Source organism: Venturia canescens, chromosome 2 (assembly GCF_019457755.1).
Source record: "Venturia canescens isolate UGA chromosome 2, ASM1945775v1, whole genome shotgun sequence".
NCBI lineage: Eukaryota > Metazoa > Arthropoda > Insecta > Hymenoptera > Ichneumonidae > Venturia > Venturia canescens.
In genome coordinates this window covers 19569213-19594395 of record NC_057422.1, presented here as the reverse complement: position 1 = coordinate 19594395, position 25183 = coordinate 19569213, and the positions used below count along the sequence as shown (strand labels likewise).

At 38.3% G+C, this 25183-nt stretch overlaps 1 protein-coding gene and 2 long non-coding RNA genes across 15 annotated transcripts; 1 reads left to right on the top strand and 2 right to left on the bottom strand.

Annotated features, from left to right (window-relative positions):
* Positions 1–13537, bottom strand: LOC122407250 (zinc finger protein OZF-like). Of its 9 annotated transcripts, XM_043413333.1 has the most exons (11): positions 13419–13537; positions 12907–13224; positions 11292–11666; positions 10038–10125; positions 9659–9847; positions 8190–8838; positions 7825–7917; positions 7397–7483; positions 6119–6274; positions 5312–5615; positions 1–4981 (listed from the first exon to the last, which is right to left on the bottom strand). In XM_043413333.1, coding segments are annotated over exons 3-11 (1902 nt in total). In that variant the 5' UTR covers positions 11294–11666; positions 12907–13224; positions 13419–13537; the 3' UTR covers positions 1–4647. The 9 variants fall into 9 exon arrangements, with proteins under 9 accessions (XP_043269268.1, XP_043269267.1, XP_043269269.1 ...); XM_043413332.1 differs by lacking the exon at positions 13419–13537 and having other exon boundaries at positions 12907–13376; XM_043413334.1 differs by lacking the exons at positions 12907–13224; positions 13419–13537 and adding an exon at positions 12498–12730.
* Positions 13538–18183: 4646 nt separating this feature from the next.
* On the top strand, positions 18184–21417 carry LOC122406739 (uncharacterized). Of its 5 annotated transcripts, none has more exons than XR_006260058.1 (5): positions 18184–18198; positions 18409–18982; positions 19646–20072; positions 20693–20979; positions 21212–21417. It is a non-coding gene; the product is annotated as an uncharacterized lncRNA (long non-coding RNA). The 5 variants fall into 5 exon arrangements; XR_006260057.1 differs by lacking the exon at positions 18184–18198 and having other exon boundaries at positions 18437–18712; positions 18809–18982; XR_006260060.1 differs by lacking the exon at positions 18184–18198 and having other exon boundaries at positions 18437–18982; positions 19646–19769; positions 19830–20072.
* Positions 21418–22485: 1068 nt separating this feature from the next.
* LOC122406740 (uncharacterized) lies at positions 22486–24441 on the bottom strand. The gene is made up of 2 exons (XR_006260062.1): positions 23650–24441; positions 22486–22649 (listed from the first exon to the last, which is right to left on the bottom strand). It is a non-coding gene; the product is annotated as an uncharacterized lncRNA (long non-coding RNA).
* Between the last annotated feature and the right edge of the window lie 742 nt (positions 24442–25183).

Genomic DNA, 25183 nt, shown 5'->3' with positions numbered 1-25183 from the left:
TAAAAATGAAATGCCCAGTGGACACCTTTATTATAACCTAAATTCTGATATATAATCGTGTGCTAGTTAGATTTAAATCAATGTTGTACCTTATCTAAGCGATAATTAGTATAATACACGTACATTCGATTTATACTCCTAGATATATTGACAGTAGGTAAACTTAGCATAACATATTTTTTCTCATGAATTTTTTGTGATTTTTTTTTTTGCATTTTTTTCTTTTCCTTATCGTTTCTCATACAAAATTCCTATACGACATTATGTTTACACACACGCACGCACACAGGAGTATATTTGCCTGTGCGAGGGGATTCGATAAAACCTTATCCATTTACTCATTTATTTATCATTTATTTTGTCTTGCTTGAACGATTAATACCACATCGCAAATATAATGCTCGCGCGCTTCCAACGCTCCTTCTTCGTTTAAACAAAATTTACAAATTACCGAGGTTTCGTTCACCGCTAACATCATCCTCGTTCTCGTCGATCGTTTCTCCTGTCTTATCATTTATTTTATCAATATTAATATTATTTTTTATTTTTTATTTTTTTTTTTTATGAAAAACTACCGAGTTCTATGTATCAATAAAATTCAGCTTCAGTGTGAAAAAAATAGGTCCGTTCTCACAAGAACCACTGATCGTGTAGACGCTCTATTCTTATCAATAAAAATATTTAAACATCATTTTTCAGTTGTTGTTGTTGTTGTTGTTGTTGTTGTTGTTGTTGTTCCTTTTTTCCGCAAATAAATCTAACTTAGGACTAATGCTTTTATAGGTACATTTTCTCGTTTGTACGCTGTACAAGTAATCTACGTGGATTACGAACGCGAATGGACTATTGTTTTTCGTTTCGTCATTCATTTCTTCGAAATTATTATTATTAACCGAAGCGAAGAGTCTTTTATAGATTTCATTGCCAGAAATGAAAAAATGCCGATTATTTTTCTCTTCTATTTTCATTATAGCTTGCTCTCGTACGGAAATGTGTCCAATGAATAAAATAAGTTTTGGAGAATTAATAGAAAATTAAAAGGATTATTTTGATTCTTTGTAACGGAGAGTATATGTTTATCGTCATTGTGCTTTATCTTTACTTTTCATCTCATAGTCGTTAAAACCTTTGCGCTTTTGTATCCTCTCGCCGCACTGTTTTGTTTTGCTGCTCGAGTGCCCATTTACTTCATTCTACGCATGTTTTACGCTCTTCGTTAATTCCCCACGCAAATTGCGTCGACGGTGGAGGTGCAGATTTTTTCAAATTCATCTTCAGTTGCTTATCATCCTCCCGAAATTTCGGTCGGTTAAGGTTATCGCGCGATTGCATAGGAAGACGCTTCCAAACCTTTTGATTCAAATGGAAGCTCTGAGTTTATAACGTTCAATTATTTTCTTATTTCTTTTCCCCTTTTCAGTATGCTTTTGTTTCATTCCCATGTCGCAAGACTTTAATGCGGGAGGTATTTGCGATAATTTGCGTTTCGTGCGGTTCGGTTTACGATACGCCAATTTATGATATGTACAATGATAGAAAAACTGTTATGGAATTTGTCAAGGGGATGTATGTCTGAGAAATTTATTCGTGCATTGAAAACGTTACAAATATCGTTTCTCTCTCTCTCTCTCTCTCTCTCTCCCTCTCTCGCCCGCTTTTTTCTTCCTCTTGATCATTCATCACTCGAATCGAATTTACAAACATGAATTCGTCGAGACGATAAATTGCCACAAATTATTTCAATGTTCACGAGCATTCATTCCCTCCGCAATAAAACTCTTGCGACAGTGAGTTTTTTCTTAAATTTTATTTAATCACCTAGTAGTTCGTATTCCTCGTCTTTAATTAATTAATGTTATTTTGCATTTCTCATCGATATTTATATAATTCGAATCTTCATTTCCCTCCTTTTCTCTCCTCCCCCCTTGCCACTCTTGTTTTTCACATACGATTTATCCCTTTTTAGTAATTCCTTATTCATACATAGACGGGTAAATTTGATTTCTACTTGAAATGGAGGGTGCTCTAAGGCAGTCAGCTGATAAAGTTCGGTCAAATAATGTTGTCGTTTAATTTAGGATGGACATCAGATTTTTGGAACTTGCGGTCTTCAAGTTGCCATGCAAGATTGCTTTTCAAAGATATTGAAGTTCTAAAGCGATTTGGTAGAGTAAACGAGAAGTAGAATTTTTTCTAGTTGCTTCATTGATTATTCAAAGTTAAAATACCGGGGGTTGGGGGAGGAAGACTACGAGGATTGAAAAAAAAAACGATTCCTCAGTTATTCGTATGTACAAAACGACACAAACGTAATTATCGTGACTGACCTATCGAAAAATGTTGTAAGCTCGAACTCGCGTTAATAATTGGTCAAATTTTAGAGTTTCGCTACTTTCGACGATAGGGATCGTCGTAGAAAAAATGGAAGAAAAGTTCAGAATCAAAGTGAGCGGTCTTCTCCACCGTAATATTTCCGAAATTACTGTGAACTGAATAAAACACGGGAAGAGAGAGAGAGAGAAACGAATAATGACATGCATTAAATAATATAATCGACAACGACATTTCTCTCAGTAAACTGAACAAAATTCGCTATATTCCCTTTTCGCACGTCTTTTTCTCAGCCGAACCGAGCTCGCCTAAAATATACAATCATTGTAAAAAAGCTAGATTAGCCGTTCACCCTACTTCCCCTCTCCTCCCATCCGACTCAGCCTCTGGAACTCCGTTTTGCTGCTTTTCATTTTCGTGTCTGACTTCGAAAAATAAAATAATAGTAACTCTCGAACGGAAAAAAAAAAGAGGACAATTACTATAATCGCAATTAACAACTGACAGACTTATCTAATCTAATCCAAAATACTGTGGCAGGTATTATGACCGTATTTAATGGGTAAATATAATAATAAAGTAATTGTTGATATTTCGTATTTTACAAATAATATTTTTTATGTGGGTAACAAGAAAATTCTTTCTAATTCTCGGATTAATCTTTCTTCGTCTTTTCTTTCCTTCTCTTCCCCATAACAACTTACTTCTCATCGATCGTTCAATCAACACGAGTTCGTTAGGGTTTCCTTTGAATATTGAACGGATTTAAATCAAATCAAAAATGACACGATGGGTCATTTGATGAAAATAGTCTTCCATTCAAATTCGTAAATAAATATTTGAAAGAAGGAAATTAACGATCGTCAAGGATCCACGAATTTATATGGTGGTGACAGTAAAATAAGTTAGATGAATTTTAGAACATTTTTTTGTTCTTCAAATATTATGTATATCGTCAGGTTTTTTTTTGTTTCAATGTCGAAAATTGAGATGGAATTGAACAAAGAATGTGAATACAAAAAAACTTTACTTTTTCTCAATGAAGCTATCGACAACCCTGTATAGTCACGAGTCAATAAAATTTTCATAAAAAGTTTTAGTATTTTTTTTTTTTTTTTTTATTTATTTATTTATTTTCGGTTAAAAAAACTACAAAACGATGCTCTGTTCGCGAGCGTTTCTGATTGTCTACGGGACTTTTCGCGAGTCAAAGCAGAGTCACCAGAGGCCCTGTAGAAGCTAATGACGTAGTAACACGGGGCCCCAAAAAACAAGTTAAAAAATATAAGTATGAAGGATCTCGCGGGTTTTTGATGCCAGTAACGAACGAATTTTTCTAAGAAAATTGATCGCCGAAAAAAATGAGGATTCAAAAACAAAAAACAAGATAAAGATGTGTGGAAAAGTGATTTCGTGCAGACCACAAAAAATACGGTTCTTCGATGTGGAGTAGAGAGAAAGAGAAACAAAAAAAGGAACAAAAGATGATGAGTTTGAGCGACAGTTGACTTGTCGCTCGCGTATGCTAACAAGGGAGGATATAAAAATCGAAGTGATACATATATGTATAGATATTCTAGCCAGCTACTTTGGCTAATTACAAACTATCAACTACAGTAACTGATATTCATAATATATAGTATTCCGTCTTAAAATTATAAAACAGATTAGTCTGCCGTTCGATACTCGCTATCGTTATTGCAGCTTCAATAAAGGTTTTTGCGTTCCTCATTTTCACCCCCTTCATTTTTCTTCTTCCTCCCTTACCCCGAAATAATGTTCGAGCTCGTTTTTAGTCCCTTTTAATCGTTGTCCTCGACACTGATCTCACGTATGTTTGTGGACGGAAGAGAGAAAAAAAGAGACAGAAAGAGATATCAGCATCGTCCACGTTTGTTCCGTTGTGAAATTCACTTCAGCCACGAATTCACTTTCATTAAAATGTTCCCTCGAAAATTCCCTTCTCAAAGTCATCTCAAGTCTCCGGAGGCAATCTTGACGTCGTAACGTTTCCTGTCTTTCTCAACTTTTCCTCGAACCAAATTCAACCTAGACTTCCACCCCAAGAACCCTTGCCGCGTTCTTCCAATTATGCACCCCCATTCGCGAAACGTTTACGCACATTCACACAGATTCACCCCATGTGTCTTGTTCAATTTTTCTTCTTTCCTTCCCCCCGTTTTGCTTTCTTTTGTTATTCTCTTTTGATGTTCCTTCGCGTATCGCAACGATGCCTTAGTTGTTATGAAAATAAAGAGGAGCAACAACCTTGTTCGCTTCAGGACTTTTCGTGCCAGGAGATCCGCTTCAAGTAAATCATTTTGGCTCAGGGAAGGCCACTTGACATTTGTAAACCTCGTCGAGCATCACTGCCTGCCCTTGTCCTTGACTAACCGTCACGGGCGTCGTCGCATTCACCACCACCACTTGTTGTCCCGGTTGCGGTTGTTGAGACTGTTGCTGCTGCTGATCGTGCTGCTGCTGCTGTTGTTGTTGCTGTTGCTGTTGCTGATTACTCGTGTTCGCCTGTTGCGCGTTCGACGCACTATTCGCGTTCTGATTTCGTGCCGTTTGTCCGTACTTTTCGTGTATGGCTCGATGACGTTTCAACGCAAAACGATCCGAAAATCCTATCTCGCAAATGTCACATCTGCAACAATCAATTTTCATACATGAGCATTCGAAAGTTCCATCAACGTTCGATTCTCAACTTTTATTAACCTATTATTAACGTAAAATAACAAATCCAACAATGCAAAAAAATGAATAATAATCCTTGAAATATGTCAGACGTAACAATTTTTTCACGTATATGATGAAAAGTTATACTCCAAGTTGAAAAATGAACAAAAATTTTTTCAATGCCCATTTGGAATGAAAAAAAACCGAGATATTCCTTAAAAGAGGAATGACAACAGTTGAACATCATCGAAAATCATTTCGAAAAAATATTACGGGTACGTTATGGGTTCAGATTTACCTGTGGGGTTTTTCACCGGTATGGACCTTGGCATGATTTTTCAAATGCGTCGCTTGATTGAATGCGGAGCCGCACGTGTTACACCGATAAGGTTTTTCGCCGGTGTGAATTCTTCGATGGTTCCATAGGGTTGAGTGTCTCGCAAATGTTTTTTCACAAACCTCGCATTGATAAGGACGTTCGCCCGAGTGAATTCGTTCATGATTCTTCAGATGAGGGCTTTGAGAGAATTGCATACCGCAAACGCTGCACTTGAACGGTTTTTCACCGGTATGTACACGTCCGTGATTTTTCAAATAGGCCGCTGTATGGTGACGTGTAGAAAACAGAAAAAGCAAAAACAATAATTTTACGTGTGTTCATTGTGTTGATAATGGTAACTAGTTTCAATAAGTGTGGTAAAGGTTAAAGAGTGACAGTAACAAAAATGATGAAATCTGGTAGTTTTCTGTTGCAATGAATTTTACAATGAGGAAAAAATATTCAAAATATCGTTGAAAACTATTTTTGAAATGGAAAAAAATCACTGCTACGATTCGTTACATTTTGGTGACGTTTTTAAGAGAACAGGCAAGAAATAGGCAAAATGAGACTTGATTCGAAGTACAAAAATAAACAAATTTCAACGTCCAGGGTACAGGTTCTTCTTTTTTTCGAAGTGTTAAGAAAATAATAAAAGCAATAGATGTGAAACAAAATTGGGTACTTTTCATATTTTACTTGCAATCTACGAGCGTGAAGAAGGAACTGGCAAAAATAAACAAAACAACGCGAAAAGTTGCTGTTCTTCATAAACTGATCCCTTACCCTTCGCAAAGGCCAAACCACAGACTTCGCACTTGAATGGTTTATCCCCAGAGTGAAGTCTCTTGTGGGACCAGAGCGACGAGTATCGTGAAAAAGTGCCGTCGCAAACGTTACAATGAAACGGCTTCTCCGGCTGGTTCTGATTTTGCTTCCCGCCTGAAATTAAAAATACCACGGAAGCGTTAGTTTTCCTCAAAGGGCCAGTTCTACAAACAGATGTGCTCAATGCTGTTTCATGAGACGTTTGCAAGTTACGGGGTACGGATCGAATAGACCTTTTTTCGTGAAACGGGCAAAACGCACAAGAGGACACTCGCATGTCTGTTATTTCATTATTTTTTCAAGAGTTTCGATATCTCGGATGATCTCAAAAATTAGTGACTTCAACAACTGGAAATCTACATATTCTACGAGATATAAATATAATCCCGAATGAATCACAATCGATCAACTATGGATAAATGGTTAGCAAAAAGTGCAAGACTTGTTTTAACGATTTCAGTATTTTTACTACCATTTAAGTTCATTTTTGTTTTAGCACAATCTTTACGCTACGTTTTTAATGAATTTTTGGAAGACTGTAATATTTGAAAAATGATTGTTACCGTCCTCTTGTGGCACGTATCACGAAAGAAAAGCGGTATTCGAGAACCGTGACATCGAAAATTGCATTTTGCTTGCGCGGTTAATGAAGATGACCTGTTCGAATTTATAAAACTGTCCCTTAGGGGAGATTTCATTCCGTGCAATCGTCCTTAAATTTAGATGCCGACAGTTCTACCCAAAAAAAAAACCATGAAGGAAACAATTGGGAGTTCCAAAAAAAATCGTAGTTCGTAACACATTTGGTGATTGTCACACAGGTGTGTCACGGACCCGATGTTTTTCGTCTATTCTACCATTTGAAAAAAATCATGCAAGAGTACCACATGAGCATTATATATTTATCGTTTCAAGAATGACTTGTATTTATCAATTCTGCAGAGCGGAAACAAGTGTTTATTTTTCCTCAATATTACGAGAAAAAAAAAAGTCGCCTTCGGTAACGATATAAATCGGTGATAATTTATCCATTCAGAGACAATAAAAAGGAGGCACGAAAAAAAAAAGAGATAGAAAGAGCAAGGCAACGAAAGGGGAGGAAAATAAGGACTCAGAACTGTCACCATCTAAAACAAGTGGGATTTAAATCCTTTTAATAAGAAATAGAAAAAAAAACCGTAAAAGGACTTATATATCCCACGAGTTTTTTTTTGGCTGTGGTTTAGTCCGACTTACTTCCTATGATGATACGGCCTGTCGCCTTGCAGCCGGTACACTTCGCAAGGGAACTGATTCCAGAATCTAGTTTTTCGTCGTCTTTACCTACCATACATCACCGGATGTACGATCATGACAGCAATGAAATGATAATATGATGGAAAGGTGGATGCATTGGCGCGAAAAAAAAAGAAAACAAAAAAGTATTGAAGAAAGTGTGTTACATGAAAGAAACAACGGTAAGATAATGAAAACAAAAAAAAACAACAATTTGAAAGATCAAATTTGTTTGCTGCTGGGTCTCGTTAGTAATACAAATGTAACGATTGTATGATGCTTTCTCTCTTTTTATAATTTGTCTTTTCTTTTTTTTTCACCCATCTTTCGCGAATAATGAAGGAGAGCGTTTTTCTCTTTATATATTTTAACTTTTTTTGAAAACTCACCAATAAAAATGATCCCGGTCCCGTTACATTTGTGGCACTTGGTAACGCTCGTAACTCCCCTCCGTTTTACCGGATGATGACCGGGTTTGATTGCTGTAAAAAAAAGAGAAGAGCACGTATTAAGCGCAACGTTTAAGGATCGAGGGTGAGGTCTAATTCTTTGTCCTCATGATTAATTCTCCGTTTCTGGTTAAGCCAGAATATATTTGAGAATCAAAAATCTTAAAATTGCTTTCGATTTATCTATAACAGTTGGGGGAAAAAATTGGTGAATGCAGATATTCTGAATATGAAAGCACTTTGATATCTTCCAACAATTTAAATTGAGATATCGAAAAGTAGTAAAAACATAGAGGTGCGCTTACTCTTTTTAACTTTGGTCGGATGATGCTCGCAGGGATCTTCGCTGCCACAATCCTCGCAGAGTTGAACTTTAGGCTTTTGATGCATATTTGTTTTGTGGCTTTTGAGTTCACCAGGTAAAGCAAAGCACGCGCCGCATATGTCGCAGGTGTAAGGTCGCTCAGGTGTGGTAGCGACCGTGACGGTGGTAGGTGTTTGTGCAACAACCTGCTGAGGTTGTTGCAGATTGCTGGGTGTCGTATTGTGAAGCCTTTTATGATGATTAAGGAGGCTCATATGACCGAAAACCAAGCCGCAAATGTCACACTTGAAGGTCGCGCTTGTAGCAGCCGCTATGCTCATCTGGTTCAGTAATGCGTTATAACCGACAGGTTGCACATCGAAACGGTAGCAACCCTTGTCGTCGGTAGTGATCGCACCAATTGTGCTCACCGCATTTGTTTGAACTTTCTGCAGCATGTTGACATTGTAGAAGTATGGGAACTCAGCCGCCGTCGTCTGCTGCTGGGACTTGTCCTCTTTCTTGTCTGCTGTAACATACATCTGAGACTGCTGTTGCTGCGACTGCTGACTCTGCGCAGCTTGTTGTTGCTGCTGCTGCTGCTGCTGCTGTATTTGCTGAGGATCGAACATCGTTGCTTGTTGCTGTGTCTGTCGAGGGATCATGTTACGCATTACAATTATGCCTAAAAAATACAAAAAATTCGTTTCGCAACAGTGCGAATACTTAAGTAAGCAAAATTTCTTTCATTTTTGTACCACCTATGAGTTTACCATTATGTTGGAATATTTTTTATGAATTTCTTCCATATTACGATCTCTATTTGTCGTCTTTACATCATTGATCTCGAAGGCATATAAATGTACACACATTCTCTATCCCGTATATAATTTTCAGCAAATTTTTCTTGTTTTAGCTTGAACATTCAATAGAATAAATTATAATTCTAAACTGAACTTTGAATAATTGTCCTCCCTCCCAATGTATTTTTGCAGAACATCAAATTGTGTTTTGAAAAATCTTATATGATAATTTTCGATTTTTTGTAACGCGTCCCTGAAAGCCAATTGTAAGAAGTACATAATAAACGCTCGCTTTACGTGTAAACGTTGAGATCAAAATTGAACTGCTACTAAAAAGTAAATTTCATTCACTTTTTTGGAGCAGATTCTTCTGCATTGGATGACTAGTCGGAGAATTTTTGTTTCCAGTGTTTCTAGAGTCTAGTCAGAAAAACGATTTCAAGTTTTTCTAAAGAATTTTAATCTTGATTTTAAGTTCATGGCATTAATTACTTCATCGTATATTGATAACTTATGTGTCCAAAAAAAATTACTAAGATTTTTGAACTGTTGGAACCCATTGATATTGGATGTCAAACAAAATTTACTGCTACTTCATCATTCATCATAGTTTTGTGAAAATCAATAACAAATGAACACAAATAAATATTTTGAAATTATGAGTCACCTGTCGTTGCTCTGTATAACTGGAATTACTATGATCGTTATGAGCAAAACTGTTAGTAGGCTCGGTCTGTGTGAACATAGAGCACTTGACAGGCTGCTGAATATGTTGGCTCTGACTGGGGATTTTCAGAGTGCTTCTCTGATAGCGTTGCTGATGCTGCAGGTGACGATGTTGCTCGTCTTTAACGTGCTGTGAATAGAAGAAAATATGTCAATTTTTGTGAAGCCACGAACTTCAAATATTTTTCTCTTTCATTCGACCAACAGAAAAAGATAAAAATAAAAAGATAAAATAGGCATAAATTAAATCATAAGGAAATTAAGAAAAATGAAAAAGGACTGTTGAAGGGTTTTTTGTGGTGTTCGTATGCGTCGCATACCTGCTGTATTTGATCAGGACGGGTCGCGTTCAACCACACGACGTTGTTACCGTTTGATTCAAGGGCCATCGATGAGCCGCCTCTGACCCTGTACAATCCAACGGTCATGCGTTACGCAAAATAAAAATGGGCTCTGTCTCGAATCACCTTTTATAGTTTTTCACTTTCTTATTGAGCAAATATTTCCGTTTTGTTTCCTATCGTTGCAAATCGTTGGTATATCTTTAAAGGTCCGATTTAGTATGAGAAATTTCATGGCGAATATAACTCGTGTGAGCTTGAATTGAAATTCGTGGGCATGGAGTCGAAGTCCAAAGGACGAGCATAGAGAACAATGGCTCGTGATTAAGAGATGAATGGGAAGAAAAAAGGAACAAATTATAAATAATGGATAAATCAAAAGCAAAATGAATGAACACAAGTAGAAAAAATGAGATGTTCCTCTCATAACCTGTGAAAATTTCAGTTCGACCACAAGAAATCAGACGTTGTCGGAACGATCGTTAGAACTTTTTGAAAGAAGCATTTTGTTGTTTTTCTCCTCGCGTTCCGAGTGTGTGAAAAGAAATTGATGTTGAAGGGGTGGGGTAAAAAAAGGGTCTCGAAAAGCCACGTGAACGGGAGCTTTCAAGAACGCAACATATTGCGATTACGAGAATAGATCCGCGCCAAGGATCAGGCGTTAAACATATTTCATGTGTGTGTGAGTGTTAGTTCGTGAATGTGTTTCTATCTGAACTTGTTGGTTTCACCTGATCGAATACGGTCACACAGCAAGGAATCGACAAACGCATAACACACGAGCTTCGGGTGTATGTGTGTGTGTGGGTTGGATTCCCGACCCCCCTGATCAAAGCCACGCCGAGAGAAACCCGCGATATATAGAAATAGAGCGAGAGACGGAGCGAGAAAGAGAGCAAAAGAGATGGATATACGTGCGTATGAACGAGCACGACTGAGAAAACAGAAAAGATGGAGAGAGAGCGATGCGCCCTCACTTCCCCCACTCTACGTCTCACCGCCCAACAGGCCAAGCGCCCGCGCGCGCGCGCCCGCTCTTTTTTTCCCTCACCACCCGGTATTCCCCTCTCCATTATGTACCGTAATATAAAACACGCGACAAAATTTGTAAAAAATGCAAAAAGAAGGAAAAATTAGAAGAAAAAAAAACGATACATATTAGGTTATAAATGAAAGAAATTTTTAATTTTCTTCAAATAAATGAAAACACCCAAAAAGGATAAATTTACTTACATGTGTAAAAAATGTTTCACATTTTCGAACAGATAAAATGCGGCTTCTTGCTACTCCTCGAGGATCTCACAGTTGCCATGACGGCGGTACTTTTCATACGGTTTACACCATAAACGCAAAACGTGCTTAGGCAATAATTTTAGTCCTATTGTTATATATATATATATATATATATATATACATACACGGCGGTAGCGACGCGATTTTTTATTCACACAAACCGAGTCCTCGAACTTAGCGCGCGCGTATTTTCGCGCGACTCGCGTCTCTCTGTCTCACTTTTTCGTTTCTTTCTCTCTTTTCCCCTCTCCGTTTCTCGGTGGTCGTCCTCGTTCCTTGCGCGAGTAACCAAACAGCATCCGTGTATAATCTCGTCTTCTCGGGTAGGGAGGATCGAATGGACAAGGAAATAAATATACCAAAGAGGCAACAAATAAAAAGAAAAAGCTATTAGATTCGAAAATCGACGATAAACGGTACTCGCGATAGAGACAGGCTTTCGTTATATTGTAACACCGCCGCCGCCGCCTCCTCCTTCTCCTCCGCCCCCCACCTCTTCTACCCTCCTTAAAATGTGTATGCGTTCCCGTTCGATCGCGCGCGGGCGCGCACGCTCTTGCGTTTTCAACACCAGTACTAAAACCGAGCAAAGGAAAGAAAAAAAGAAAAGGAAAGAAAAAAAATCGGCCACGAGCACGTTGTTTTCCACTACACTTGAGGGGGGAAATCCGAGAGCGGCAATGATCACGTCAGTATAAAACGGTTGTCAAAGAGCGTTGGCCCGCGAGGGTCATTTCGCCCAAGCGGCCCCTCGGGTTCCTCACAACGGCGTCTCGCTGGCATATAAACCGGCGATCAAGCGCGTCTCGATATTCACGCGCGCCGCGGTCTCACTTGTTTCCCGTTTTTCTCTTTTTCTTTCTCTCTCTGTCTTTTTCCCTAGCACTCTTCCTCACTCGCTCGGTCGCTCTCCTTTTATTTTCTTCTTCGACTCTCACACACTTCACTTTGCCGAATTCTATCGCGATAATCCAATTCGTTGGCAAATATAAATGAATGAAAAAAAAAGTCTGATGTGGGCGGCGGCGTAGCCCGTTACTCGTACTCAACGGGGCAAAAGTTTCCACCGCGCGGCGTCAACAAACTCGACTACGGTAGCCATTACAGAACGAAGGCCCGACAAGGATAACACAATGGTCGACTAACCGAGACATACGACAGAGAGAGAACGCGGCGGGCTACCTTTTCGACGATGCCTCTTCTACCCCGAAGCGTTAGAGCGCGCCTGTGACGTGATCGCAGACATCGCCAAGGTCAATTCGTCGTGGTTTACGGCGCACCGACGCTACACACAATCCGTATACAGCGATCCTAACGGCAATAATTAACAACTTTTGCCAAGACTAAAATCACGTCGCGGCGTCCAAACTATGAAAGTCTACGCTCACGTCAATAATTCCGCTCTATCTCTTTCTCTCTCTCCTTACTTTTTCTTTCTCTTTCGCGATGCACTCTAGTTCCTATGATTTTTATTCGAGACACAGAGAGAGGGAGAAAGAAAGGAAGAAAGAAAGAGGCCGAATGGTCGTCGGCTTTTCCCTCTCCAGATTCTCACCGGTCTAGACTCCGTCGAAATTCTTCTCTACCTGAGGATTCTCATGACGGATCTTCGTGCTTACGCAACGGTAGCTTAGCCATGTCGTATCAATGGAATATCAATTTCCGAACATCGATTTTTATTTCTTTATATGCTTGTTCCAAAAATTTAACGGAAGTTCCAGATTTAAAAAAATCACTCGCCGAATCTCATTCTTTTTCTTTTCGTTGAGGATTATTAAAATGTACGAGAACTTCTCATTTATTCACAATCGGTGCAAAATATTTTTTTGCTGTCTTGCTTTGAGGTAAGTTTTTTCGTCCACGAATTTACACCCTAAAAGCACCTTATTATTTATCGATGTCGTACCAAAAATTCAACTTTTTCTTTCGTATTAAAAAAACAAAAACATTATTTCGCGTTGACACGGCGCGACGCTGCGTGACTTTACAAAGGTCTGTTATTCATAGTTGTTCACTTTGCATTAAAACTGAAACGATTTTTAAACAGCTGATTCTTCATCGCATTACCTCAATCTCGAAAAGATCGCGTTCAAAAATTGTATTATCGAACAAATTATAGGAAAACGTCGAGTGAAAGGAAAACTTCCGGCTCGCGTCTCACTCACACTCAGGCTCTAAGCGTTCTCTCTCTCACTTCTACATTGTCTGGTAACACTATGCGCCGGTGCTTCAGCAGCAGCGACTCTTTCCCCACTCCCCTATCCTTTGTAACGATGAGACTTCTATCCTAACGGTACTCTTTTACGCCTTTAGTCTTGTTAATATTTCATATTTGCGATTATGGCATTGTCAAATTATGAGCGGTTCAATGAAAATTACCTTCGCTACATAATACCTCAGGCAAAGATATGCAAATTTTTGCGAAATGTCTTTTTGACACCTGCGCAAGGAGTTTTTTGCTAACCCGAATTTTGGAATCGAGTTATTTGAAGGATCCTCGAAGCGCCATTACGTCGATACCTTGAATCAATCGACATTTAAGAATCGATTAAGATCGACCGTTCAATAAAGAAAAAAACTGATTCATTTTATTATTTAAAAATGGATTATCATTTTTCGTAAACATACGGATGTCCAGTCTAAAAATGGAGCCTTTTCTGGTTCATTTATTGATTACCATTTTGGATAAGTCAAGTTTTCATTTAATAGAGAGGTCGTGTCGAGCGCGTCGAGACTATAAATTGACGAGGCCAACGAGTGGGTCGAAATTCTAGACCTCCGTGAACTTGGCTGGCGTTGTAAACGCGACAAGCGTTTAGATGGGTGCGTTTAGAATTGTGTTCTCAACGCTCCCGACTTCAAGTGGTTGAACGCATCCACAGAGAGAATCGTCTTTTATCTCTGATCGTACTACTGCTTGTTTCACTGTCTTCACTCTTCGATAAATCCAGTGTTATTTCGTCGAGTAATTATTGAAAAAAGAACAAGATCACTCGTTGGTTCCGCCATTTTGTAATCGCATCAAGTCGAACATGACGTGAACGCAACCAGCGTCACCGCGTTCATTTTTAACGCTATTAACGCTGGGAGCGTCCAAGTAGAATGTACCCAAAAATTTAACCGAACATTCGAGTCTAGTTCCCAATATGTTAACACAGATGTGGCTACGGTCGTTTTCTTCGATAAAGAAAAAAGATACGACGACAGAGATTCCCAACTTTGTTGACAGTCGAGTAAAGACACATTTACATCTTTACCAGAAACATTTCAACCGAAATTTGATTGCACAACTACCACATATCAACTCTGCAGAAAATTCGGTACATTATTTGAAAAAAATACTTCCATGAAATATCCAAATGTCATCCTGACGTTCACGTACGTGTTTTGATCATTCAATCGGCAGAATGTCTACATTTGTACCATGAAAATCACTTTTCATATTTCGCGCACTCATAGTTAAAAAAAAATCTTTAATGTAGTTACTCACGGTTACAGGAACGGGCCTCGATCTTCTTCCTACCTTTTTCTCCCGCGATCCTTGCGATCTCCGTTTTCCTCGACGATCCTCTCCCTCTCCGTCTTCCTCCACGATCCTTTCGCTCTCCCTCTGCCTCTACGATTCTCTTATCCTTCTCCATGGTTCTGATCATAAAGAACTTTCCACATGTTTTCAACACACTTTTCTTCCAATGTTTTTTCGTTCTCCCATGTTTGAAATTTATCATTTCACCTTTAACTTTTGTTATCACTTCACCGTATCGCAGAAAATCGTAATCGCGATTCATTATCACAAAGTTATATTTCCGCTGGTCTTTTTCTCGAGAACAAATTTGGGTTTTTATTCACCAAAAATTTAACTTTATACCGACACGAGAGAAAAAATTCGTTATTTAATTGTACGACCGATTGAATACGAAAATTAACATAAACGAAAAAAAATATCCCCATTTTCAGGGAGGGCTGTTCTTTGCCTACTCTTCCCTAGGTTTTTTCCCCAGAAAACCGTTTTTGCGCAAATGGATAAGCCATATGTCGAGTAACAGAAACAATTGTAGTGACAAAACCTGTACCACCGTTTCATAGAGAATCGAGTGTGCTCGCGTGCGTGCACGCGTGGTCGGTTGCTCGCGTCCTATTGTTAGCATTTGACTAGTAAAAACTATTCGTAATGCTGTACATAGCTGCGGTTATACGCGTTGCGTGCGTTGCTTAGCGTGCAGCGTTTGCAACTCCGACTTATCTGCATGGAATCTTGCCTGCGCGACTTCAAAGTGATACAGAAACTGTATCGAGCTCGGAACTGTGTCAAACTATCCGCTATGGAGTAGATTTACTGACTGTCCGTCTTCGCTTGCCGACAACCCCATGGCTTTAGGACCGTGCGTTAGGTGCTTTGCTTTGCGTTGCGTTGCTCGGGGTATGCTTGCATCTTAGCTCGCTTGCGGACACGCGCGCGTGCGAGCATACACAAGACTCTCGAAACTATGTTACAGGCGTCACTAAACTCTTTCCGTTACTGGCCCTTGCCTCGATACTATTTTTCACCAATTACCAAAATTTTATAAATACTCATTCATGTGAAAATTTTGTAATAATAATAACATCGAGTGCGAGGACTTCCCTATCGGCTTATCTATAGTTGCGTCAAAAAAAGGAATCTCAGAAATTAAAGAAAAAAATGTATATTGACAAGAAGCGAATCATTATTTTTTATTAAATTTCAACTTTAATATTCGTTACGTTGTGTTTTCGTGTCTTTTATCAATTCGCACGATCTTAAGTTCTTTTATTTTGTAATTTAGATGACCGATCAGTTGCTTCAGCGAGATTGAATTTACTGTTAAAATTATGAAATAACTGTTAAAGTTACAATAATTGATAAAATTATGACCGCTACCAATTTTTATTGGTTTCTATTTTATTTGTTTATCGATTGATTGAAAAAAATTAAATCATAAAAAAAGATTATTTTAGTAATTCAAGATAAAGTAGGATTCCACGTATCGTATTTAGTGTCCCGTTTTCTCAATGCACTGGAATGTACAATGCGTAGCGATAACAGCGCACTCACGTTCCACCCCATTCCTCACCCTACGCCCGCCGGGCGGTGAGTGAAGCGAAAAGCGAAACGTGTTGTGCCTCTCTCCCGTCTCCTGTCCAGCCCACGGGTCGGAGCTCCCCCTCCCTGTCGCGCCGAGTGGTGTGAGTGAAGCGAATCATGTTGCGCCTGCGCCTCTCCATTGTCTCGAGCTCCGCCCAGTATCCGCCCGTCTCCCCTCTCTCCCGCTGGCTGACCGAACGCCTCTATCCCCACTCCGCTCTGCTACTACGCTTAGCGAATAGTCCAAACACGACCAATACAAGCGTAAACGCGTGAAACGTAAACACGGGAAGAACGAAAACAAACCGAACGATTTATCCAAAATCCATTCGTAAATATTCACCGATTAATTGCCATAATTATCAATACACAAAATTGTATGTACCGAACCGTTGAATAAATTATGATCATCCATTAAAATTATACATTATTTGAGGCGCTCTAATATTTATATATTAAGGTATTTTTATCAAATTTTAATTAATATTTTTTTATTTTTAACCTGGAAAACTAATTCACCAAAAAAAGTGAGGTGGTGACGTAATATGATATAACATTTTTGGAGTAGAAATATTTTCTGATGGACATTTTTTTAATTATTTATTTTCATGGTACAGTCGTTACAGTTTATACATTTACGAATAGAAATGTTTTGGTGGAGTTGATATGTGGGGTAGATTCTACTTGGACGCTGACAGCGTTAATTGTGCTATTTTGCGTTCGACTTATGGCCGTTTTCTCCGACGCGGTTCAAACTCAGTTCAATTTTTTTCATGTAGTTTCGAGATAGTATGAACCGAGTTTAAACTCAGATTAACGTTGGAGAAAACGGGCATAAGCGTTGTAAACGCACAAGCGTTTAGATGGGTGGGTTTAGAATTGTGTGTTCTCAACGCTCCAGACGTTCAAGGGTTGAACGCGTCCACAGAGAGAATCGTCTGTTATCATACTACTGCTTGTTTCGCTGTCTTCACTTTTCGATGAATCCAGTGTTATTTCGTCAAGTAATTGAAAAAGAACAAGATCTCTTGTTGGTTTCGCCATTTTGTAATCGCACCAAGTCGAACATGACGTGAACGCAACCAGCGTTATCGCGTTCACTTCAAATCGAACACGTTTCAGGGTTATTAACGCTATTAACGCTGTCAGCGTCCGAGTAGAATGTACCCTGAATTTCCAGCGATCGTTTGTCAGGATTTTCCAGATGAAATTATAAATATTGACGCGCTCATCGAAAATTATCAAAATGAAATAGGTTTTCATTTTTTACTTTCTGTGTTCTTTTGTTTCCACGACCGAAGTGACTAAAGCCGAATTTCATTTTTGAAAACTTCAATTTGAAACATTTTTTTATAACGGGAAAGATAGTATAAAAAAAAGTTTCCAAATTTGTACATTAAAATATTGATGTCCTCGTTATTGATTTTTTTCCGTATTTGACAGTATTTTCTTAAGGTATTCTTCGGAATTGAATTAATATCAAAAATGAATTATTCGTATCCAAAATTAAAAAAAAAACGAACTATAACTTCGAATATGGAAGTGTTGAACACCAGAAAACGATTTTCTCTTCAGTTTGTATAATAAAAAATGCGCGCGCACAAATTAAATAGTAGAAAAGGACGCTTTCTCGCAGACCTCCGTTAACTTGGCCCCCTTATTTAATTATTTTAAACTTTCGTTAACCCAAATCGTTTGAGAATCGTTAGAGAGAGTGTGAGAGAAAAAAAAAATTGTTTGAGAGTAATTATTTTTTTGGCAAAAATGATTTTATTTTTTAGCGTGAAGCTGGCCCCCATTTTTTTTATCTCCTAGAATAATGGACTTGGACGTTTCATTTTTTTTTTAATCGCTTGAAAATCGTTTGAGAGAGATTGAGAGTGAAAGAAAATCGTTCGAGAGTTAATATTTTAATTGATATTAAATTATTTATAATTAGTTGATTTAACCTAGGGTCCCTAGAACGACGCACTTCCGGTGTGCGCAGTGAGTGTGCGCAGTGCAGTGCAAGAAAAAAATTTCATGCTGCAGAACGCAGATATCGGCAACGAATATTTCCATCTAAAATGGATGAAAATACAGACTACAGACCCGGGAATAGTCGTTTTTCATAAACTTTTCAAATTCAATTTCAATATTTTTACGCAGTTCCTGACTCGATCTGACTAAGAATGCAGCAAGTGCATTTGCGTGTAAGACATCTGCGTCCCAGCGTGCTCGCCGCAATTTTAGCTCCCCACGCCAGGAAAGCCGAGTGGTACCGAATTAATCATCATGCCTTTCGTTGCGAATATTCTCCGAGCTACGCTGGCAATTCATGAGTTGCCTAAAGACTATACAGGTCTTTTTTTAGGATGTAGCAACACCGATTGCCCTTCCAACAAAGCTCTCTTGAATGAGTGTTGTGACAATCCGTGCGTTGTGAAAATTCATGCATTGGACAACTCGAATTCTCGACTCGATTTACAATCATGTGCTTCTGATCCACCTGGATACATCGGTGATATCGATTCTGGCTGTACACCAGGTGAAAAACAAAACATTTAATAAATTGATTGGCTTTGCGCTCATGAACTTGGATTAGTCGGAAGAACTAGAATTTTTGTTAGGAGGCTCGTGAAGTTTGTGGAGTAATATTTTTATTCAATGATAAATCGTTTTTTTGCCTCGAGCGGCTCTTGATAATTACAAATTTTAGATTAGAAAATCATTGGATATGAAACAAGATGTTCAAGTGGTCTGTCTCATAAGCAGCCACAGGTTGGGAGAGGAGGTTATATCAATAATTCAATAAGTTTGAGTCGGAGCTAAACGGTAGATTATTACATGTGACGTGGAAGCAAGCAGTCTCTTGGTGAATAAGCTCAAAAGTCTTTCAATCACCCCTGTGTTGTTTCGCAAACCCGATCAATTTTGTCCCCCCCCCCCCCCCCCCCCAGTCTCCCAGTTTTCTCTCTTGCTCTTTGCACGTATGTACAGTGTAATATTGAATTTGCACAATTGAAATGCCATGAAACTCGACGTTTTTTTTTTCGAATAAATTAAATTGCAAAGACCATTTGCAATTTAATGTAAGAAAACAGTTTATTGTATTCAATTAACTTTCAAACTTGAGAACAATGATGACAAATAGCAGCAAAACATACCAAAATTTGGAAACTGAATTAATTGTGAGAATTTGGTTTTACAGGTGTGAGAAAAAGCTCGTTACTGCTGAGGTTTGCGGACAACACATTCAACAGTAGTTACCTAACGATGATAGATGTTGACATCAAAATAAGGACTATAGAGGTTAAAGGAGACAGGGTGAAGCTGTAAGTATGGGACACCACAGGACAGGAGGAACTCAGGACAATAACGTCAATGTACTACAGGGGTACGCATGGTGTAATATCATTGGTTACGACGTTACCAGAGGTGACTCGTTTGCAGATGTCAAACGATGGCTACACAAGATTGACCACAACTGCAATACAGTCAATAGGGTTCTCGTGGATAACAAAAACGATGCTTCTAACCAAAAAGTTGTACTGACCGAGGATACTGAACGTTTTGCCACCCAAATGAGTATTTAACTCTTTGAGATCTCTGCTAAAGGCAACATCAATGTTCAAGAGGTATGTATATATTGAATATGTATATATTTTGTCATTTTCTCGCTTTTTTCGAGATAATCTTTTCTAGGCTGTATGATCGTATAGGATTTTTTATGAAATGTCCTGCAGTCGTTTATGTTAAATTGATCACAATCAGAACCGATGATAAAAAAAGTGAACTCGAGTTTCGAACAGAATTTCAAATCAATAATTTAACTAATACTTTTTTACTTGTATGAACTCAAATCAAAACTTTTGAAGATGGAGAAAAAGTTGTGGCATTTGCTGTAACTCTTGAAGGCAGATTGAAAAAAAAAAACTGGATTTTCGTTCCTGAACTTGACTTTCTTTTTTGTTGATTCAAGATTTTTTTCATCAGTACGCTCTCGGCCTGGCATAAGTAGAATGTTTGCTAATTCATTTGTCAATCGGATCGATGAGAAAAAAAATAGTATAAATATAGACCAAGTCCGCGAGATTTGGCGAAGCGCTTGAAAGCGCTCCAATTGTTCGATGAAATAATTAAATGGCATCCCAGATGCGAGGAATCCGACGAATCAGCTGAATAGCGGCTGTTATACCGTACAAATGGAACAAGACGATCGGCCAAAATTCATATTGACATTTCATGATATTTCCAGGCGATCCAGAGTAATTCGACGACGACGTCACTATAACAGCGGCAGAGTTATCGGCGACTCCAACGGCAATGAGAACCGCGAGTGGTTGGACCGGTGGCTCAACGAGATTCAATCCAGAGCAAAATGCAAAAGCCGCGACGACGGGGAAAAACGGAGCTCGAGGACGAGGGAGTTATAGAAACAGGAGTCGGAGCGAGAGAAAACAATACACGGAGACGACCTGAACGACGAGCCAACGAATCCCATTGTCGAGCGGAAAGACAGAGAGGAAAAAAAATGATAAAAATGTAATATAATTTTTTCAATATTCGCGCATATCTTACATATAGTGTATAAAAATTCATACGTACATAAATAATTGATCAACGGGTATAAATAACTCTATCCGAGTTATGTCATCGTTCCGAAAAATGCTGCTCAGCACTCGTCTTTCATATACCAATATCGCGAGCAAAATTCAAGATACAGTTGGACAGCTTCTTATGGAAAAATTCACGTGAAGATTTTTTTGTGTTTCAGGATGCCAAGCACTATGACACATTACGAAAAATGTATTCACCTACGAGAAAGTCACCGAAAATAATACCGATGGATACTCCAGTTGATGCGCAAGTGATAGACGCGTCAGTGGGGGCAATGGAAACTTGAGATCGACAACTTTTTTCCTTTCGATTCTATGAATATGGATTGATCTGTATTTTTCAATAAACTTGTAATTCATCGTATTGATACATATAAAATCATAACACCGTTCCCCTTCCTCTGTCGTTTGATCTTCCAGCGAAAATTCATTCGAGAAACAAATTCGATATAACAAGACTGAACTCCAATGACGGAAGTGAGTCTCATGCGGTGACTTGTTTGCACGATAGAAAAACTATTTTTTTATAATTCAAATAAAAACTTATTTTAAAAACTAAACTAAAAATTGCGTTTTCACACCTGATCCAAAAACCACTTTCTAACATATACAACTCTCGAAAGTTTTATTCAACTTGAATATTTTTAGTTAATGCGTAAAAAAGCATTTCTACGTTCCGTTTTTCACTCAACCACCTCGTCCAACGGTTTCAAACTATCAACTGAGCCTCAACGTGCTGAGAAAACCTGGAAACCCCCAAGAAAGAAAACAAGAAAAATTATAGAAATATTGCGCAAAGGGAGTCGTTTGAAAAGTAAATTGGAATATACGTCTCCAACATCAATTCGCAGCGCGAAAGCTTCAGGAAGTTACGGTATGAAAGATAATGAGGAAACTATAGGAACGAGAAGAATTGCGAGGTTGAGGATAGCTGTACATTTTTATCTATAGACTCTCAATTAACAATTGAGTGAACTTTTCAGTGTGAATATGAGATTCCATATCGGAACTTAAAACCTCAAATTCCATTCAATCTGGATTTTAATTACATGTAATTTAAAGTGAACGTTGCTCGAGATTCTCGGAGGAAAACGTTGAATCATACCATCCCAATAAAAATCATAATGTAGTCGTCTTGAACAAGTGCTAACGAATTCCAGGCCAAATAAATTGCTCTGCACGGGAAATTTTAGTGCGATGCAATTTAGAGGCAGGGAAAGTCGATGCATCGAATTACCAATGCAATTTGGCTGAAAGTAGCCGGAAATTTTTTCGCCCTTCAAAATAAAGCCGAAGCCGATAAAGCAGTATGAAAAATGAAACAAAATCGAGTAGATCGACTAATCGTTAAGCAACTGATGCCACAATCACTTCGCTGATGTAAATTTGGATTTAAAAAAAAAATAATTCTGAGAATAACTGAAATAAATTATTAATTTCTTTTATAATTTATTTGACCCTCTGTAGTGCCAACGTGAGCCGTAATTATTCAAATCCAGTCATACGATTTTTCTTACAGAAATAAACTGGTAGTAACGGCGGTGAGTTTGATTCAGATGAAAATCCGATGGTTTCGTGGATCCGGATGAATTGAATCTAAACAAATCGAAAAGAAAATGAATTAGAAATTAGAGAAAAAATTTTTCGTTTTTTTTCTAGAATTCGTCCTAAAACTAAACAAATACAAAAATTATTTATGGCGTGGTTGAAAAAACGCGACGTATTAACAATTCTTTTGTTCCGAAATTATTATTAAATATAACATTTTTCAAATGACTTATAGCGTCGAATTGCTTAATTTAAGGTACATCCAACACACCCGCATCCACCCTCTATCAAATACATCGGAATACGATTCGAAGTATTAAAAAAAAAAAAATTATCAATGTCCAAATTTCAATGTTTTAATAATGGAAATCTAGATACTCAGAAAAGATTGAAATGATCCGCGAGAATGAGAACTTTGCAACGAAGTCAATTGATCGCTATTTGAGAAATCTCAGAAATTGACAAAATAAGAAGGTGGAACAGAATTCCGGGAAAAAATATGCAACGACTCAAAAAGCTATGTATATGTATATAACATTCAATATATACTCCAACTCTCCATGCACCCACCGCGAATTCCCTAAAAAATCGTTTTATCGCAAGCGTTTTCGCCGAATTGTACGATACATTGTATGGTGCACCACATACACCCATCTCATCGTCGAAGCGAGCTCATTCTCATGCCTCCCGTTGCACAGTTAACGGCTTAGCTTCTTTCAATTTTATGATTTTCTGATTCATATCCATTTTTTTTTTAAATTATTTTCGTGCTTGAACTTTTTATTTGTGATTTTTATTGTTTCGTGAATGGTGCACCAGTGTTCGTACTCGCGGTTGGAACAAGCGAATTTGCAATGCCACGGAAAGCCGCTGTCACAGTGGAAGAAGCTGTAGACAGCTTAAAAAAATTTATTTCATATTTTTCAACAACCACCCTTCCTGCCTATAGTTCATCAGTATGGACGGAAATCAGTGATAATTTGCAAAAAAAGTGGACTCCCCATCATGTTTACAACAGTGTCGTACAAGATCGTCGTAAAATACTCACAATTGCACGAAGTGAAATGGGCATTTCGATTCCGTCGTACAACAATTGCACGACTGAAGAATCCGATAATGGTTCTACTTTAGAAGAATCCTACGAGTCTGAAGTAGATTCTGAAACTTCTGAAAGTGAACGCGAAAATGGACAAGTTTTTACCGTATCATTAACCAGCGAAGAATGGCACACAATGAAACCCGAAGGTATGCATCCACTTCATGTTAATATTACTTTAAATTTAAGTTCAATGACGGAATCGAGGGCTCTAGATATTTGGAAAAAAATAAGATTAAAAGAAATATTTTGAAAACAAAAAAAAAGCAAAAACTTTCCGCGAAACGAACTTTTCGGAGCCGATTGGAGGGAGGTAGGTCAAGTTTTGGCACTGTGTGCGAGCAGGACGCAAAATGTAGTTTTCATCCAAGAGTTTTAGTTCGCGATAAAAATTTCAGGCGCACATTTACAAATACGAATCTAATCCGGAATAAGCAAACGCGTATTGATGCGCGTCGGAACTTGATTTTCATTTTCCTTTTCTCAATAATTTTTAACCAAAACAGTTTCAATTCGAAAGGCTGTACTTTCGCATAGCTGTTACCTTCAATCTAGCTGAAATTTGGTATGGAACTTCTTTCGTATCTTAGCCTTGACCATTCAGTGTTTTGTTACGATAAAATATTGAACAAATTATTATTTGGCGAAAGCACATCCTTACAGAAAGTTTGAAATCGGAAGAAAAAAGGAGGAGCTGAAAATCTAACAAGAGAAAAACCACGTGGTGTAAGAATTTCAAATGTACATTACCCAAGTTCTGGTGTTGGTGAGAGCACCGGCATCCACATCGTAGATCAATTCTTTCGCTGGTCCAGTAACCGACGCCCATAATAAAGGCTCCTTTGACCTATCCCAAATCACTTTCTGAGTTGAGGTTAATTCCCGCGTCTTCAATTACGACGACTCTTCGTATGATATGTTGACCCGTGAACACGTTCAACCCGACTTCTGCTACGATCGCGCCGTAGATCGGGTATGGCTTGAGTTCGAGCTCCTTCGTTGCCGGCGCTATCCTGTAATGAGATTTACCGAATATTTTATCTCGCAATAATTCGTCGTTCCTCGTATGCGCATTTTCGTGCTTTTTCCAACTCTCATTTGTGACGAGAAATAACGGGTTTCAAACGAGTATGTCGGTGGTTTCTCATAAAAATCGTAAAAATTGAGAATCGACAAACCAGAAAATGACGAAACGTATATGTAACGAGCGTACAAATCTACGTCGGCCGCATGAGCGGCCATCATCAACACCATCCAACTGGCATTTTTCTATTTTCAGTCTGATGGACTCGAGTCGTTTCAAAATTTCTTTGTATGCCATCATCGTTGTCTGGGATAGAATATATACGACGGGTAAAGAAAGCATGTTAAGGTGCTATGAATAAGCGGACAGCAAGTAAACCCGCAAGAATGAATAACAACGTTAATAATGAATGAATATATACATTGGTGCATAATTCGCTCGTTAAACTTCCTCCTGTCACTG